This window comes from Sphaerodactylus townsendi, linkage group LG06 (genome assembly GCF_021028975.2).
Source record: "Sphaerodactylus townsendi isolate TG3544 linkage group LG06, MPM_Stown_v2.3, whole genome shotgun sequence".
Lineage (NCBI taxonomy): Eukaryota > Metazoa > Chordata > Lepidosauria > Squamata > Sphaerodactylidae > Sphaerodactylus > Sphaerodactylus townsendi.
The window spans coordinates 102,544,143-102,560,066 of NC_059430.1; the positions used below are offsets into that span (position 1 = coordinate 102,544,143).

At 48.2% G+C, this 15,924-nt stretch overlaps 1 protein-coding gene across 3 annotated transcripts in view; it reads left to right on the forward strand.

Moving 5' to 3' along the window:
• LOC125435159 (CYFIP-related Rac1 interactor A-like) overlaps positions 1-5,672 on the forward strand; it is a 31,475-nt gene extending 25,803 nt beyond the window's left edge. For 2 of the 3 annotated variants that reach the window (XM_048501238.1, XM_048501239.1), the window contains 3 exons: positions 459-585; positions 2,812-2,884; positions 4,814-5,672. In XM_048501238.1, coding sequence (XP_048357195.1) covers positions 459-585; positions 2,812-2,838 — 154 coding nt within the window. In that variant the 3' untranslated portion in view covers positions 2,839-2,884; positions 4,814-5,672. Of the gene's footprint in view, positions 1-458; positions 593-2,811; positions 2,885-4,813 lie in introns of all 3 variants that reach the window. The other variant, XM_048501241.1, reaches the window with a different exon arrangement.
• The last annotated feature ends 10,252 nt before the right edge of the window (positions 5,673-15,924 follow it).

Here is a 15,924-nt window from a genome sequence, read left to right on the forward strand (position 1 = left end):
ATGGTGCAAAGAGAAGCACTTGGCAGGATCCAGATCTTCATCTGGCAGTGCCAACAAATGGGAAAATGTATTGTCGAAGGCTTTCATGGCCGGAATCACTGGAGTGCTGTGTGGTTTCCGGGCTGTATGGCCGTGTTCTGGCAGCATTCTCTCCTGATGTTTCGCCTGCATCTGTGGCTGGCATCTTCAGAGGATCTGATGTAGGAAAGAAAAGCAAGTGGAGTATATATACTGTGAGGTCAGATGGCCTCACCTAATGACCTCACAGTATATATACTCCACTTGCTTTCCTTTCCTACATCAGATCCTCTGAAGATGCCAGCCACAGATGCAGGCGAAACGTCAGGAGAGAATGCTGCTAGAACACGGCCATACAGCCTGGAAACCACACAGCACTCCAAATGGGAAAATGCTGGAGGAGCCTCTTTCCTGAATCTTCCTTCTCTTCTTTGCCACAGGGAATACCGGAGCCGGTTCACCAACACGGAAACCCTCCTGTTCTGCATGCGAGTAATGGTGGGGGTCATCATTCTCTATGACCATGTCCATCCTGTGGGGGCTTTTGCCAAGACCTCCAAAATTGATGTGAGTGGCATTTTGATTTTCATAGAAGCAGCAACCCTGTGCTCATCTGTTAGCCAGAAAGGGGGGGGGGTCATCCTGCTGATTGGGGCATTATTTGTCCCGCACCCCATTCCCAAAGTTATACATTTTTGGTATGTTTTATTAGGGTGGTGGACACCTCAACCAAAGTCACGTTGCAATTAACTTTCCCCTTCTGGATTTCAGAATGTCAGTACACATGGTTGCTTTCCTATACCCTGGGTAATGCACTTCAGTGATGGCTTGCAAGTGGATTTTCCTCTGTGAAACATGAAAACCCACTTTGAAATGATTGCTAAAGTGCATTGAAAATGCATTATCCAACGTGTGTGAAAGCATACGTCTCCCTTAGATTCTCTCCTCCCGCCCATTTTCTTCTCTCCTTTTGTATTAACTGGGGTTTTCTCCTTGTTTCGAAGCTTTTCTCTGCCCCCATTCAGAAGGCACACCAATAGGAATCTTTAGAGTGGGTTTTTCGAGTTGTATGGCCGTGTTCCAGTAGCATTTTCTCGTGACGTTTTGCTTGCATCTGTGGCTGGCATCTTCAGGTGGAAAAGCTTGGGTGAACAGGGTTGTTTTATTGGTGTCTCCAAGTGAATTCCTGTGTCTTGCAGTCCTGAACTCTTCTAGGTGCCTTGTCCTCACAAACAGGGGCCAGGGCCTCAGAGAGGCCAAATGGATGCTTTTGGGGTAGGGGATCTTAATATAAAAAATACTCCTCCCATGATGAGGGATTCCATGGTAAAATATGGGGGAGGACAATGTTCCTCAAGTATGCGGGTCAGAGTCCACTCAATGCTTTGAAGTGTTTAAAACAGAATTTTGGACATGATGGACTGGAACTCACTCGGCATGCAGTGTGATGGCATGGTGGAAGACCTGGGTGATCTGGTCACAGCTTTTGATGCTCCAGTAAGGAGCCAGGCTTTGCATGTCGGACTAGCTTAAGTTTCTCCTGATCACAGCCAAAAGCAGGCCAGCGTAAAGCAAGTTACAGTAATCCAGTCTGGAGGGGACCGTTGCATGGATCACTGTGGCCAAATCAGAGCTGGAGAGATATGGGGCCAGTTGCCATGAGTGCAGAATTAGGGAAAATGGAGGCCAGTGTAAAATCTTGGAGTTTTGCCAAGCCCCCATGATAGCTTGTGTTTTTTGTATTGTTTAGTGTTTTTGAGCCAGCTAGAAAATGAGCCTGCAGGGGGGCATAGTTTTTAGGGTTACACCATCAAAATTCTTTTCATAGTAATTCTTTAGGAGACTGTCCTGATGATACCAGAAAGGTGTGGTGAAATTTGGTTCAGGGGGTCCAAAGTTATGTGACTCTCAAAGGTGTAGCATTCTTTCATCTCCCAGCTAGTTCCCATTGGAGGAGCGAATTCAGGGCACCCCTTTTAGAGAGTCTATACAATCTCTAACTCCTGTCCAAAGTCTCTGCACCCACTGAAAGTTGAGTAGTACTATCAAGGAGAGTCCCCTGAACCTCCCTGAAATCTAGGCCAGCTAAACACAAAACTGCGCCCCCTGAAATCCGAAAAAAAACCAGAAAACAATAAAAAACACAAAAAACAAACCTGACATTTTTGCTGCCCCCCCCCCCTCCCCAGCCGCGTGCCCGGTGCAACGCGCGCACCCTGGCCCCCTTGTTGCTCCGCCTCTGAAAGTTCTCACAGCTAGTGCCTGCCAAGTAGAGTGAGTAAAAAAAAGTCACTTTGGCTACCTAGGGTGACCCTATCTCCCGTGATAACACCAGGTCCAGGATCACTCCCAGGCTTCTGGATAGATTTGGTGGCAATGACAAAACTTCGCTGTCCAACGTAGGCAGGCATGAGAGATATGGAGCCACTGGCCTCCCCCTCCAGCCCAGCCACAGGACCTCTGTCTTTGCTGGATTCAGCTTCAGTCGACTCACTCTCAACCAACCAGCAACAGCCTCTAAACAGCGTTGGAGAGCACCTAGTGGCCTTTCAAGATTTTGCTGGTGCTTGGTCCATGATAGCACATTGGTGACACCGCAGCCTCTGCATTGACATGGTTGCCTCAGTCATATTCATGTTTTAGAAAAGCCTCCCTACCAGCCATAAAGGTTTTTCTTTCTCTCTTTCCCTTGGGGATGAAAACGTCTCCCCTGAATATTTGTTCTCTCTTAGTGCACTGCCTCCTTTCTTGTAGCTTTTGGCTAACTGCTTCTCTTATTTGTTGTCTTCCTAGATTAGAAAGGATGCACTCCAAATCTAGAAAGAGACCTCCCCAACAGCACAGAGGGTCTCCTCAACGCATTGAGGTAAGATCACCCAAGAGGCTTCTTTGAGAGCCCCTTGGAAAGCACAAGAATCATCCGCTACCTTGCGAAAATTGAGGTGGTCCTAATAGCCCAGTTTGGGCTGAGCTTAGGAGATAAGCAGGGTTGGCTACAGTCAGTACTTAGATGCAATAGGCTGAGTGCCAAGGAAGATTAGGGTTACTTCATGGAGAAAGGCAGTGGCAAACCACCTCTCATCTCTTGCCCTGAAAACCCTTTGAGGAGTGGCCAAAAATCAGCTGCAATTCGATGGGACATTCTTCTTGGTAAAAGGCATTCACGGCTATTGGTTGAGAATTCCAGCCTTACATGGAGAACAGGGCATGGATTAGCGCATGGATTCCCTTGTGTATGTACGTTCCACCTTCCTTCTATCATAAATCTGAAAGTAATATGCTTTGGTTTCCCACGAGGTCTCCCATCCAGACTAAGTCCTACTCTTAGCTGCCAGTAGGGGGCAGTATTGGGCACCCTGGGAACACACCTTGGGAACCGGGAAAGCACGGACAATCTTTCCATCATCAGTTTGGCCAAGGTGCAGGTTCTAGTCCAGTTGAGGTACTTGTTGGGGTGGGAAATGGCGAGGAGTTCTGAACAGACACCTGAGGCAAGGGGGAGTTTCTGATTCCAACCCCAGCAAGGGCGGAAGCAGACAGGTGGCCATGTCGGGCCAGGGCAAGCACCAGCGCTATATTGCTCAGCTTGGCCAGTCTCCATCAGGGAAGGGGAGGATTAGCCTGAGCCTTTAAAGGGCCAAGCCCTCCTTTGTGCTGGCCATGTGCTTGTGGGGGTGGGAAATGACGAGGAGTTCTGAACAGACACCTGAGCTGCATGAAATAATGGCCCAATCTTGCCAGATCTCACAAGGTCCACCCTGGCTAGTATTTGGATGGGAGACCTCCAAGGAATACCAGGGTTGTAACACGGAGGCAGGCAATGGCAAACCACCTCTGAATGTCTCTTCCCTTGAAAAGCCCAGCAGGGGTCCCCATAAACCAGATGTGATTTGACAGCAAAAAATAATAACCTGAAACTGGTTCAATGGAGAGAGAATAGCGCAAAAATGTAATGTTACTAAGCATAGCAATTCAATTAGAACAAAAGTGACTTGCATCATTCTTCTTCAAGTTATCTTCACAACAACCCTGAGAGGTAGGTTAGGCCCAAGGTCACCCAGCAAGCTTTTTTGGTTGTGTGGGGCTTTCAACCTGGGACTTCCAGATCGTAATCCAACACTCCAAGCAGTACACCATGCTAGCTCTGTGTACATCAATTTCAGAGCCACCCTAATGAGATAGATCACTGTTGTTCCTCATTTAACAGATGGCGAAGTAAGGCTAGGGTGCCTTTCCAAAAAAACAGAGGCAAGGAAAGGGTTGACAGTATTCTCTGGTCTCCACCATCCCTCCAAAGCCAGCATTGTGTAGTGGGTAAGAGCAGGTGGATTCTAATCTGGAGAACCAGGTTTGATTCCCCACTCCTCCACCTGAGTGGCAGAGGCTTATCTGGTGAACCAGATGTGTTTCCGCACTCCTACATTCTTGCTGGGTGACCTTGGGCTAGTCACATTTCTTTGGCGCTCTCTCAGCCCCCCCTACCTCACAAGGTTTCTGTTGTGGTGGGAGAGGAAGGGAAAGGAGCTTGTAAACCACCTTGAGTCTCCTTACAGGAGAGAACGGTGGGGTATAAATCCAAACTCTTCTCTTCTTCTTCAAACCAGAGAATTTTGAATTCAGGCATTACTCACCCCGCCCTATTTCACCCTTACCAGTCCTCTGTTCTCAGCCAGAATTCTGCATTTGGGGTGATGTGCTATGACCATCATGGAGCACTGCTGACCAAGGCTCAAGCAAGCTTCCCACAAGGCAGACAAGGTGTATGTCTCTTCACCCCCGCTCTGCTCCTTCTTAGGTACACCACTCGGCACCTCAATGACGACACCACATCAAAGCAGATCCGGGCCTTGCTGCAATGAACGCCTCCTGGGAGTCAAGGTCAAGTGTCCTGAGTTCACTCTAGCAGCCTTGGGTAGAATTTCACTCCATCAACCCTATTACAGTTTTAATGTTGATATACATGCTATAAATAACCATTGGCCACCATATCCTTCATTTTGTAAAAAACAAACAAACCAACCACACAAAACAAAAACAAGAGGGGGGAGGGGGAGATTTTAAATATATATAAATAAAAATTATATATACATATATAAAATTATGACAGAGAATCCTACCAACTCAACCTGCCAGCTTGGTCCGCCTCCTGAGATAGCTTGGTGTTGAACTCTGACCAAAGCGTGACTCTTTCCCTCAGCCCTCCCGGCAGTTCTGTGTCCAATCCCATTTGCATTGTTGTGATCTGTCCTCTTCTCAACCCTTACAAGTTGCCAGAGTCTGACCAAGCTTTAGGATGGAAGGGCAGAGTTTGGCCGTGAGAGATCAACCCCTTGCAGAAGCCATCTTGGAACCAGGAGAAATGGTCTGCCTTGGAGTTCTTCTAGGGCCCAGAGGTGGTCCAGGGAAGTGGGTGGGGTCCCGGGGACTGGCAGCACAGAAATTGCCTAAGGTGTAAATAATGTCTGGAAAGTGACTGTTGACTGGGAGGCCCAGGTGGATTGAGGGATGGTGAACGGCATCATCATTAAAAATCTTCAGCACTGATTCCATTCAAAATGGCTCAGTCACACCTTTTAGATTTTTAATATAATTAAAAATCACTCACATGTTATTTTGTACATTTTTGTGTCAAATAAAAGGAGATGGAAAAATGATGTGTTGGAAGAGACTGCCCCAGTTGCCTGTTTGACTATGCTGACATTCTGCGTGTTCTCAGAGGGATTTCTTTCCCGTGATTTTTTCACCTTTTATATGCTTGTGAAACAATTATGGCTCCAGTCTGAAGAATACTTTCCCTAGGAGCAGTTCTCTTTTGAATAACATGGACTGACTTCCAAGGAGACTGGTTGAGCATTGCACCCTGTGTGAACTAGCTCAAGACAGAGGCAAAAATCCTTACCCATGGCCAAAGCCTTTATTTATGGGCAAGTATGCACATGTGATCTCCTTTGCATTGGGCATACAATCTTTTCGGATTTAATTCTCAGTTTTGCCATCTTCAGCAGTCATCCTGCCCTCAGATCAGAGAGTTAGGAAACCTGTTTAAGTGTAACCTTTTCTCTTCCTTCACAGGGAAAGTGAAGGAGATCCGTGTGCATAAGGCTTTCTTTGGGTTTTCTCGCTCCTCCCCACCTGCATCATGCTGGCAGGGGATGATGGGAACTGTAGTCCCTAACATCTGGAGGGCCGTGAGTTTGACACCTATGCACTAGACCAAGGATGCCCCATCCCCCCCAAAAAGGCAGCAGGCAACCTCCCCAAATGGAGGTTGCACAGAAAGAACAAGGAAGTGGTAGACGGGCAAAATAGTGGATCTGGCTCAACTAGGGACAATTTACGGGAGGAAAATCCGTGTGCAAACAAAAAACTGTGGGAAAAACCCACTACGAAGCAAACAGCTGCAGGGTACGAAGGGCAGGCATCGATGGCCTTTGTGTAAATCAAGCCTGCAAAGTTAAGCTGCACCTGCTACATGTGGAAAAGAGTTATCTTGCCTGGGGCCGTAGAAGATTCGGTCTAGCATACTTGGCTGACACAGAGATGTGTAGCCTAACTCTGCTGCCTCTGTTTAGTGGAAGTGGAGGGTGACAGTTTGCTCTGCTGATAGCAGGGTCTTAACCTGGTGCCAGTTTTCAGGGAACAGCAAAGCAGCCATCCCCTGAGCAGTCCAGCCTCCGCCTGCACTGCTTCTCTGTACTAATAGGTGGCTCTCGGAGACCACAAACCACCTCTGAGTGAAGCTCACTTATCTGAATGGGAGGCTGCTGCCCTACAGTCTGCCTGCATGAAAACTCCCTGCCGTTCCCAGCAACATCAGCAGACAAGCAGAAGAAAAACTGAACACAGACCAACCACTGTCTGTTTTGGAACTGCAAACACTCGGAGACCATTACGTAGGAGCCAAGCCACTGCAAGAGCTTTCCTGGACTCTAAAACTGCCTAATCTCTTATGACCAGTTCACACATTATTATTATTTTGAGGGGAAGAGGAGGGGTAAGAAGAAGAGTTTGGGTTTATACCCCACCTTTCTCTCCTGTAAGGAGACTCAAGGTGGCTTACAAGCTCCTTTCCCTTCCTCTCCCCACAACAAACACCTTGTGAGGTAGGTGGGACAGAGAGGTCAGAGAGAACTGGGGCTAGCCCAAGGTCACCCAGCAGGAATGTAGAAGTGCAGAAACACATCTGGTTCACCAGATAAGCCTCTGCCATTCAGGCGGAGGAGTGGGGAATCAAACCCAGTTCTCCAGATTAGAATCCACCTGCTCTTAACCAGTACTCCACGCATAAGATATTTATGCTAGAAACTGGAACACGTGAGCAACAGAGGCAAACACATGTGTCAGAAACAGAGAGCAGCAGTGGCGTAGTGGCTAAGAGCAGGTGCACTCTGATCTGGAGGAACCGGGTTTGATTCTCCGCTCTGCTGCTTGAGTTGTAGAGGCTTATCTGGGGAATTCAGATTAGCCTGTGCACTCCAGCCAGCACAAGCCAGCTGGGTGACCTTGGGCTAGTCACAGCTTTTCGAAGCTCTCTCAGCCCCACCTACCTCACAGGATGTTTGTTGTGAGAGGGGAAGGGAAAGGAGATTGTAAGTCCTTTTGAGTCTCCCATAGGAGAGAAAGGTGGATATAAATCCAAACTCTTCTTCTTCCTCTTCCCTGTGAAAACAAGCTTTCAGTGACCTAAATTTGCCCCGAGTAATACATGAAGGGGCTTCTAGACCCCTTTTACATAGTCACCTGAAAAGCCTGCTTCAACTCGCATGGAGACTGTGTCCCTTGTGAATGTGGGTAATCACACAGTGGGGAATGTGGAAGTAAACTCAAATGTTGCACTCTATTGAGCATGACTTTGCAGTTCACACCATGCACTGGATTAAGCACAAACTGCTGTCAAGTCTCACATGGGAAAATGCTTAGTTGAAATCAGTGGGTCACGTGAGTCGCTTGCTGTACTGCAGACCACTGTTGGGATAAATACAAAATGGTACTCTCGTTCAGAGGCTACACAAAGCTTGTGTGGGGCTTCGGAAAATAGCCCCAAAAAAAATATCACACCATTGTGTATAGTGAAGAGTCTGCCAAAGACTGCAAAGGATACTGAGACATGTACAAAAGTGGGCTCCTGACTCATGCAAGGGCCTTCTCAGGCCTTGGGGACTGGCAAGAGCTGACAGTCTGTCCCAGTCTGCACCCACCGCACTGAGAGGAGCAGCAGTGCCGTAGTGATTAAGAACAGGTGTACTCTAATCTGGAGGAACCAGGTTTGATTTCTCGCTCTGCCGTTAGAGCTGTGGAGGCTTTTCTGGGGAATTCAGATTTGCCTGTACACTCCAACACATGCCAGCTGGTGACCTTGGACTAGTCACAGTTCTTCTGAGCTCTCTCAGCCCACCCACCTCACAGGGTGTTTGTTGTGAGGGGGGGGGGAGGGAAAGGAGTCTCCTTACAGGAGAGAAAGGGTGGATATAAATCCAACTCTTCTTTTTGTGTTGCTGTGAGCCAGCATGGTGTAGTGGTTAAGAGCAGGTGGATTCTAATCTGGAGAACCAGGTTTGATTCCCCACTCCTCCACCTAAGTGGCAGAGGCTTATCTGGTGAACCAGATGTGTTTCCACACTCCTACATTCCTGCTGGGTGACCTTGGGCTAGTCACACTCTCTCAGCCCCACCTGCCTCACAAGGTGTCTGTTGTGTGGAGAGAAAGGGAAAGGAGCTTGTAAGCCACCTTGAGTCTCTTGCAGGAGAGAAAGGTGCAGAGGCGTAGCTGGGCCAGAGTGCTGTGGGGAGGGAATCACGCTGCCCCCCCCCCCCCAGCTGGCGCCTTTATGATTTCGCTTCTAGAGGTCTGAACAGGCTGCAGAACAGGCCTTCCTGTTCTGGTGGGAACTACATTTCCCAGGAGACCCTTGGAAATGTAATCCCCACCAGAACAGGAAGGCCTGTTCTCCAGCCTGCTCGGTTTTCTAAAGTAAGGGGGGGGGGAGAGAAAGGGGGAGGGACCGGTGGATTTTGCGCCCTCACGTGACCCAAATTCGTGCGCCCGGTGCGTGCCCCCCCTCCCCGGCCCCTGGGAGCTTCGCGCTGGAAAGGTGGGATATAAATCCAAACTCTTCTTCTTTGTTGTGATGGTGGTAGTGCTCACTTTCAGAAGGCCTTATAAACTGTTAGTGATAGATTCACTGAGGAGTTCTCAGCATACATTCAAAGCTCTTTGGAGCTACCTGGACCCATTTGGAAGTCACTGATCTCAGTTAACAATGGCACCAACCCCAGACCACAGGGAGCCCAGGGCTTCCAAACCTGAGGGTACAATTGTCCAAGATACTGAAGTACTAACAGCTTTTCTCTTGGAATCTTAGCACTTTCCCTGGAAAAGCACAGTCCCCAGGTGGGTGGTTCCTTTCCTAACTGCCACTGTCTCTCTCCTGCTCACTGCAGGGCAGGAGTCCAAATTCCAAGAAGTGTTTCATTGTGTGTGCAAATACACCTTTTGTGGATTTTGCCGCCAAACCCTCTGCACTTTCCCGCCCAAGATCCATTTCCATGAATTGCAGCGGTTGGTCTGAACCGGTGCAAGCCCTGATGCCTGACCCCAACATGAACTGGAGGCTGTAGGCAAAAAAAATAATAAAGTGGCAAGAATGGAGCAACTTTCTGCAGTTTTAATTGTAGGGCTCAGCATCAGAACTTGCAGAAAAGGACACTGAGAGAGAATTCCTTAGGGGTCTTTCCAAGACTGAAATTGAGCGGGTAAGCCACCTCTGGTTCAGCCCTGGAATGTGCCACCAGAATTGGCGGCGGGGGGAGATCCATCTAACAAAGAGGAGACTCTGAGCATACTCTGAGTACATTTCTCTCTCCCTTATTCAACCGCCTCCACCTGTAATTAGAGGAAGGAATTTTCAAGCAAGTTCTATTTAGAAATCAGCCCACTGGGAATTTCCACCTAAAGAGGCTGGTTTGCCAGAAAACCTAGTGGGATTTCAGGAAGAACCTGCATTGAGGGTTGCCAACTCTGGTACATTAAATTCCTGGATATTTGAGGGTGGAGCCTGGGCAGGGCAGGATTGGGGGAGCTGTGGGACCTCAGCGTGGTATAACGCTACAGAGTCTGCCCTCCAAATCAGCCCTTTTCTCCAGGTGAACTGATCTCTCTCTTCCGGAGATAAATTGTAATTCCAGATCTCCAGACCCCACATGGAAGTTGGCAACCCTATCTGCAACCACACAATGGCTAGGGACCCTTCCTCTCTTCCTCAAGCCTTCATTCTATGAAGGATGTGACCAGGAAGCAGGAAGAAAGGCTGAACACTCCAAATGGGGGAACTCAGCAACTGAAAACAGAAAGGAGCAAAATGAACGAGTGCCCACAGGATTTCCCAATTCTTCACTGATGCCTCCAATAGTGCAGCTACCTCAGAGTCCCGCCCAGTTCCATGCACAACCAGGACAGTCGTGGAGCACGTCAGAAGCCAGCAAGAGATTGGCATTTGCCCAGTTGGATGGGGAACAGGTGGAGGGAGGGGGGAAAGTTTGCATGGGGTGGCTTTCTTTCTCTGCTGGGGACAGCCAGGCCTGAGCCAAGGGTGTAAAGCTAAACCCGCAGGTGCTGGGGAGTGGCAAAGAGCATTTCAGAAGCTTACTGGAACTGCTGTTCAGCCCGCGCCTGTGGGTTTGCACCAGGGTGTGCCTTGAAATGAAGTTTCTATGATATGAGCAGCGCAAAACCTGTGCCGTGGATTCCTCTCGCCTTTTTTGCCAAATCCAGAATAAAGTACACTGCATGAAGGCACACCTTCTGGGGACCCCATCAGCTACAGAAGAAACACAGCATCGGACAGCCCCTTCGAGCCGGGGGCCAGCACATCAGAGAGCTTGATGCTGCACACCTAAGTGCCGTCAAGTTGCAACTAATTGATACCTAAGTGCCATCAAGTTGCAACTCCATCAAAAGGTTTCAAGGCAAATGAAAAGCAGAGGTGGTTTGCCACTGCCTCCTTCTGCAGAGCCTTCCTTTGTGGTCTGTCATCCAAGTAACAACCCTCTTTAGCTTCTAAGATCTGTTGAGATCGGGCTATGCTGTACTGCCTTCCCACCTGACTTTGATACTAAGAAGCTCATGACTGACAGAAGACTCAGACCAGGGATTTCTTGATTCTTTGCCATGAATGCTACACTTGCTATCTTAGTTAGGGTTGTATCTGTGAAGAAGTTCATAAATGCAAAACTCTGTATTCTCCTGCCTGTGTTGGAAAAAGCTGACATGTGTCTGAACTCACCTCCCATTCAAAAAGCATTTACTAAAAAGGTCATCACAAGAAGCAAAGAGTGTGAGCTAGCATCTGTCTGTTAGAACCCAAGGTGACTTGGTAGGGGATTCAAAGCCAGGCCGTGCAAACCACAAGGTGGGGCTCCATGAAAAAGGGTGGAACCCTGCTGAGTGTACTTACAATGTCTGGTCTGGATCCTTCCTTTACACATCTGTCTGCCTGCTGCAAAGATGTGAGTTTTAATTTTTTAAAAAGGCATTTAAGGGTAAGGAGTTTAAGAAACAATTAACACTATTTTTGTTTGCAATCCCCAAAAATTTCAACCAAAACCTCCCTTGCAACAGACAGAGCTCCTTTTGACTCGGCTCTACTGAAAATGCATTCCACCCAGTGAGAAGTTGCAACTGGTTTCCACCCTGCTTCTGTTTCGCCGAAGCCCTAGCTGAAAGGCTGCCTCAATAGCTGCCCCTGATCGTATTTGCCATTTGACTCTGTATTTGAGCCATGGTTGCTAATCCAAACAATGTCCAAGCTGCTCACCTGCAGGTTGGGCAGATAAGCTGCCCCAAGGAGTGCTAACATTTTGTCCTCTGCCACCAAATGGCACCTCCCTTCCCCTGCTTCACAATTCACTAGGAACTTCTTGTGCCCCAGATTCATTGGAATGAATGAGGATGGCTCAGGAACACGCTTTTCTGTTGCCTTTACTTTCACTACCTAAGGCCTTTTCTAGTTTATGGGTCTCTCTTCCAATCCTATCAGCAGCCCATGCTAAGTCAGTGGAACCTCCATGAGAAGAGGCAGTATATCTCTGAATACCAGGTATTTGTCTCTAGCAAAAGGGTAGGGCCAGCACAGTTATGCTGTGGGCCTCTTCGAAACCTCTGGCTAGACATTGATGGGAACAGAATGCTGGGACTAGAGGCACCTGGGACCAATCCAAGAAGGCAAGTTTTATATTCTTAATGTGTTGCAAGACACATTCTCAGAATTAGGAACAGTCCTTCCGGCAACACTGAAGAAAAGCTGCACCTTTGGAAATCCTCCTCTCGCTTTGATTATTAAAGCCACTGGAACTTCCTCCGGGATGGGGTTGGTGCAAACGCTTCCTTGCTTCAAAGCCTCCAGCTCTTCCTCCTCCTTCTCCTTTTAGGCCTTTGTTCTTCTGCTGAGCGGCAGCATTGAGGGGGAGGGAGCAGGAAGAAACTGCACCCAAAGGGTTCACTCCTCCTTTGGTGCTCACGGCAGCTTCCTCCGGTTCATTTGTGCAAACAAGACACTTGGTCCCGCAACCTACATTAGAAACAGACTGTGGTCTCCCTCTAAAAACAGTCCTTTTCAGCTGTGTGGATGTCCATTTACACAGCATTTCTTTTTGGGGGTACTTGGGTTGCTATCAAGGGGAGGTTTTGCTTTGGTTCAGCACCCAAATTGGAGGTTTGGGTCGTTGCAGGGAGGTTTGCCTTTTGTTTTGTTTGATGTCATACACATGTCATTCCAGTTTCCTGTTATTCCTGTTTTAGTACAATCTTTTTGGGAAAAGTTGCTGTCAAAGCATCTTTGCAAATCATGTAGAGGGGAAGGCATGCATTCTTGAAGGTTGTGCCCACGTTGGCCCCATTATCTCCCCCCATGGACAACATCCCCCTCGCCAGACCTTTAAAAAAAAACTGGCAATCATTGCACCAGTACGGTACAAAAATGTTCTATTTATTGCCATTTTACCTTTGCCTCTGAATTCCTATTTTTAAAAATGACTTTTCGCTCTGAGCATTGCATCAGAATTCAGAGGAGTGAGAAGAAGAGTTTGTATTTATATCCCACCTTTCTCTCCTGTAAGGAAACTCAAGGTGGCTTACAAACTCCTTTCCCTTCCTCTCCCACCACAACAGACACCTTGTGAGGTTGGTGGGGCTGAGAGAGTTCCCAAGACTGTGACTTGCCGAGGGTCGCCCAGCAGGAATGTAGGAGTGCGGAAACACATCTGGTTCACCAAATAAGCCTCTGACACTCAGGTGGAGGAGTGGGGAATCAAACCTGGTTCTCCAGATTAAAATCCGCCTGCTCTTAACCACTACACCACGCTGGTAGTTCCTGACCATAAATTATGTTATTAGACTATAGTACAATAGCAATTACTGATTTTCTTTAAAAACCCTAGTGGGTTTGTGGGATCAGGCAGTCCAGAGAGTTAAAACTCAGGGAAGCATGGGGCGAGGGACTACCATGTGGCTATTAGGCTGCCCCTGCAAAAATAGCTACATGGTGTGGAAGCAGGTTAGATGTCATCCCCAGCTACTTGGTACTACTACTGATGTACCCATGTTCTTCTCAATAGAACCCCACCCCCTTCCATTATTAGCTTGACTATGTCTTTCTTAACAAACCTAAAGACCAGGCTCCACTGGCAGGCCTAACCAAGACCCAGTCTGGACACTGTGAGGAACTGAGGTGAGGGAAGACTCGTCTGAGAACATGGGATACAGCTGTTTGACGCAGCAACTACCTTGGGGTGGGGGATTGTATCTTGGATTTGTATACAACCCAAACCTCTGGAGAGCTGTCAGAAACCCCTTCTCCCTTATTTTTTGACATCAAGTCACAGCTGATTTATGGCAACCGTGTAGGTTTTCAAGGCAAGAGATGCTGGGAAGGTGGTTTACCATTGCCTGTCTCCACCTCACAACCCTGGTATTCCTTGGAGGTCTCCCATCCAGGGTTGGGGCTGAGCGTTTGTGGCTGGCTCGAGGTCACCCATCTATCCCCCCTAAAACATCAATTTAGTGGTGTCTCACCTCCAAGCCTGCCTTGAATGCGGATCTGCTAACCCAGCAGCTCTTCTCCTTAATACCAAACACAAATTTGTCAAGTGCTGAGGAAAAGCTACTCTGTACAAGCTCAGAGACATCTTCTCTCATGACTTAGGATCACTTGAGGCCACTGTGCAAAACAAGATTCTGGTACAGAGCCTTGTGGTTCTAATTAAGCTCTTCCCTTCTCCATTTTAAGCTCTTTTCTTCTTCTTTTTTTAAGGTGACGGGGTGGGGGTGGGAGGAAACAATTACAGGCCAGGCAGGGAGGGGCGTGCGCTATTGTCTAATCCCAGTGTAATTAATGACCTTCTCTTTAGCCCAAGCCGGTTAGCTAAAAGTGGCTGGTGGTGGTTGGGTGAGTGCGCGGGCGCTTGAAGAGCACAGATGGGAAGCTGGCATTTGTCTGCGGATTAGCCACGGCCAGATGGAGCTAAGTGGCATTCCTAGTCTTCCCCCCCACCGCAAACCCCACAATACGCCATGCCCTGAATCTGACAAATGAGTGAAGTGCTAGAGAATTGAACAACCCATGTTTCGAGCTTGAAGAGGCAGGAGTCCACAATGATCTCACCCTAGCGCTTCCAGGAGGCGCAGAGACTCAGACCCTGCCAACTGCTTGCTGCCAAAGAGATCTACCTCATCCGGTTCCCTCAAAGACCCCAAGAAGCCCACAAGTAGCTAGGTCTAGCCAGCGGGTTGCTTTTGCACTAGCAATGTGAAAAATGGGTTTCCTGGGCAGCCAAACAAGCTGGGCGTGTAGGGTACAATGGAGGCTGTTATTTTGTCCCACCCAGTCAAGGTAGACTGCTTCTGAATGTGGAGGTTCCATGTTGAGCTATGGGGGCTTATGCTTCCAGGCTGATTCTTGTGAAATCCCAGCTGGACTAACACAACATCCTATGTCAATGAAAAGGAGGAGGTTGCGGGGGGTGGGGTGAGTGTGAAGAGAAAGCCAAACGGTTCCAATTTAGAGACAACCCTGCGATTCACGTCACAAGGATGTGAGAGAGCAGCGGGGCAACCTGTACTTATTTTGTCTTTATTTCCTACTTTTCTCCCTTGTAGATAACCCAAAGGGATTTATCACAAAATTCTTATTTCCTCCATATCATCTTCCCAACCGTAGCCTTGAGAGGTAGAAATGTTGTGATGAGCCAAAGGCCGGCTGGCAAGCCCCTGAGGCAGAGCAAACATTCAAACCCAGCGGTCCCAACTTCCAGACCAGCAGACTAACCGTTACTTTAGGCTGTAGTGGCTGTGCTGCTGGCTGCCCATTTAAAGAATACAGGGCACATCTCCTGCTTTCAAACAAAACAGGGGGAAAGTTTTGACTGTTAAGCAACAAAAATATGGGGGGTATAAAAGAATATCAGCCATAATTTAAAAACCTACAAGACTATTGGGGCATTGTGAAGCTTTGCCAGCCTAGGGCAAAGAGCCTGCTTCTAAATTCTAAGTGTGGAACAGGTTGCTGTCTGTTCAAGAGTAAGGGAGACACACCTTGAACATGCTCAGAGATATTTTACTTCTTAAGGCCATGTTGCCTAAAAAGAGGGGGTGTGAGGCTACCTTGACCCGAGTCTAAAAAGTGACCCGGGTTACAAGTTCACTGCCAATGGCTCCTCCAAGATGTCAGAAGACCCCCCCCCCCAAAAAAACTGGATACATATAAAAGCATGAGAGCCTGCCCCATCTACTGATGTCAGATAACGCAGCCTACCCTTTGAGGATAGAGCACCAAGAGTAGAAAAAAACGAAGATGGTGACCCCAAAATCAAACAGCAACTGCTCTCCCCAATTCCAACTTTCCATTCCACTTG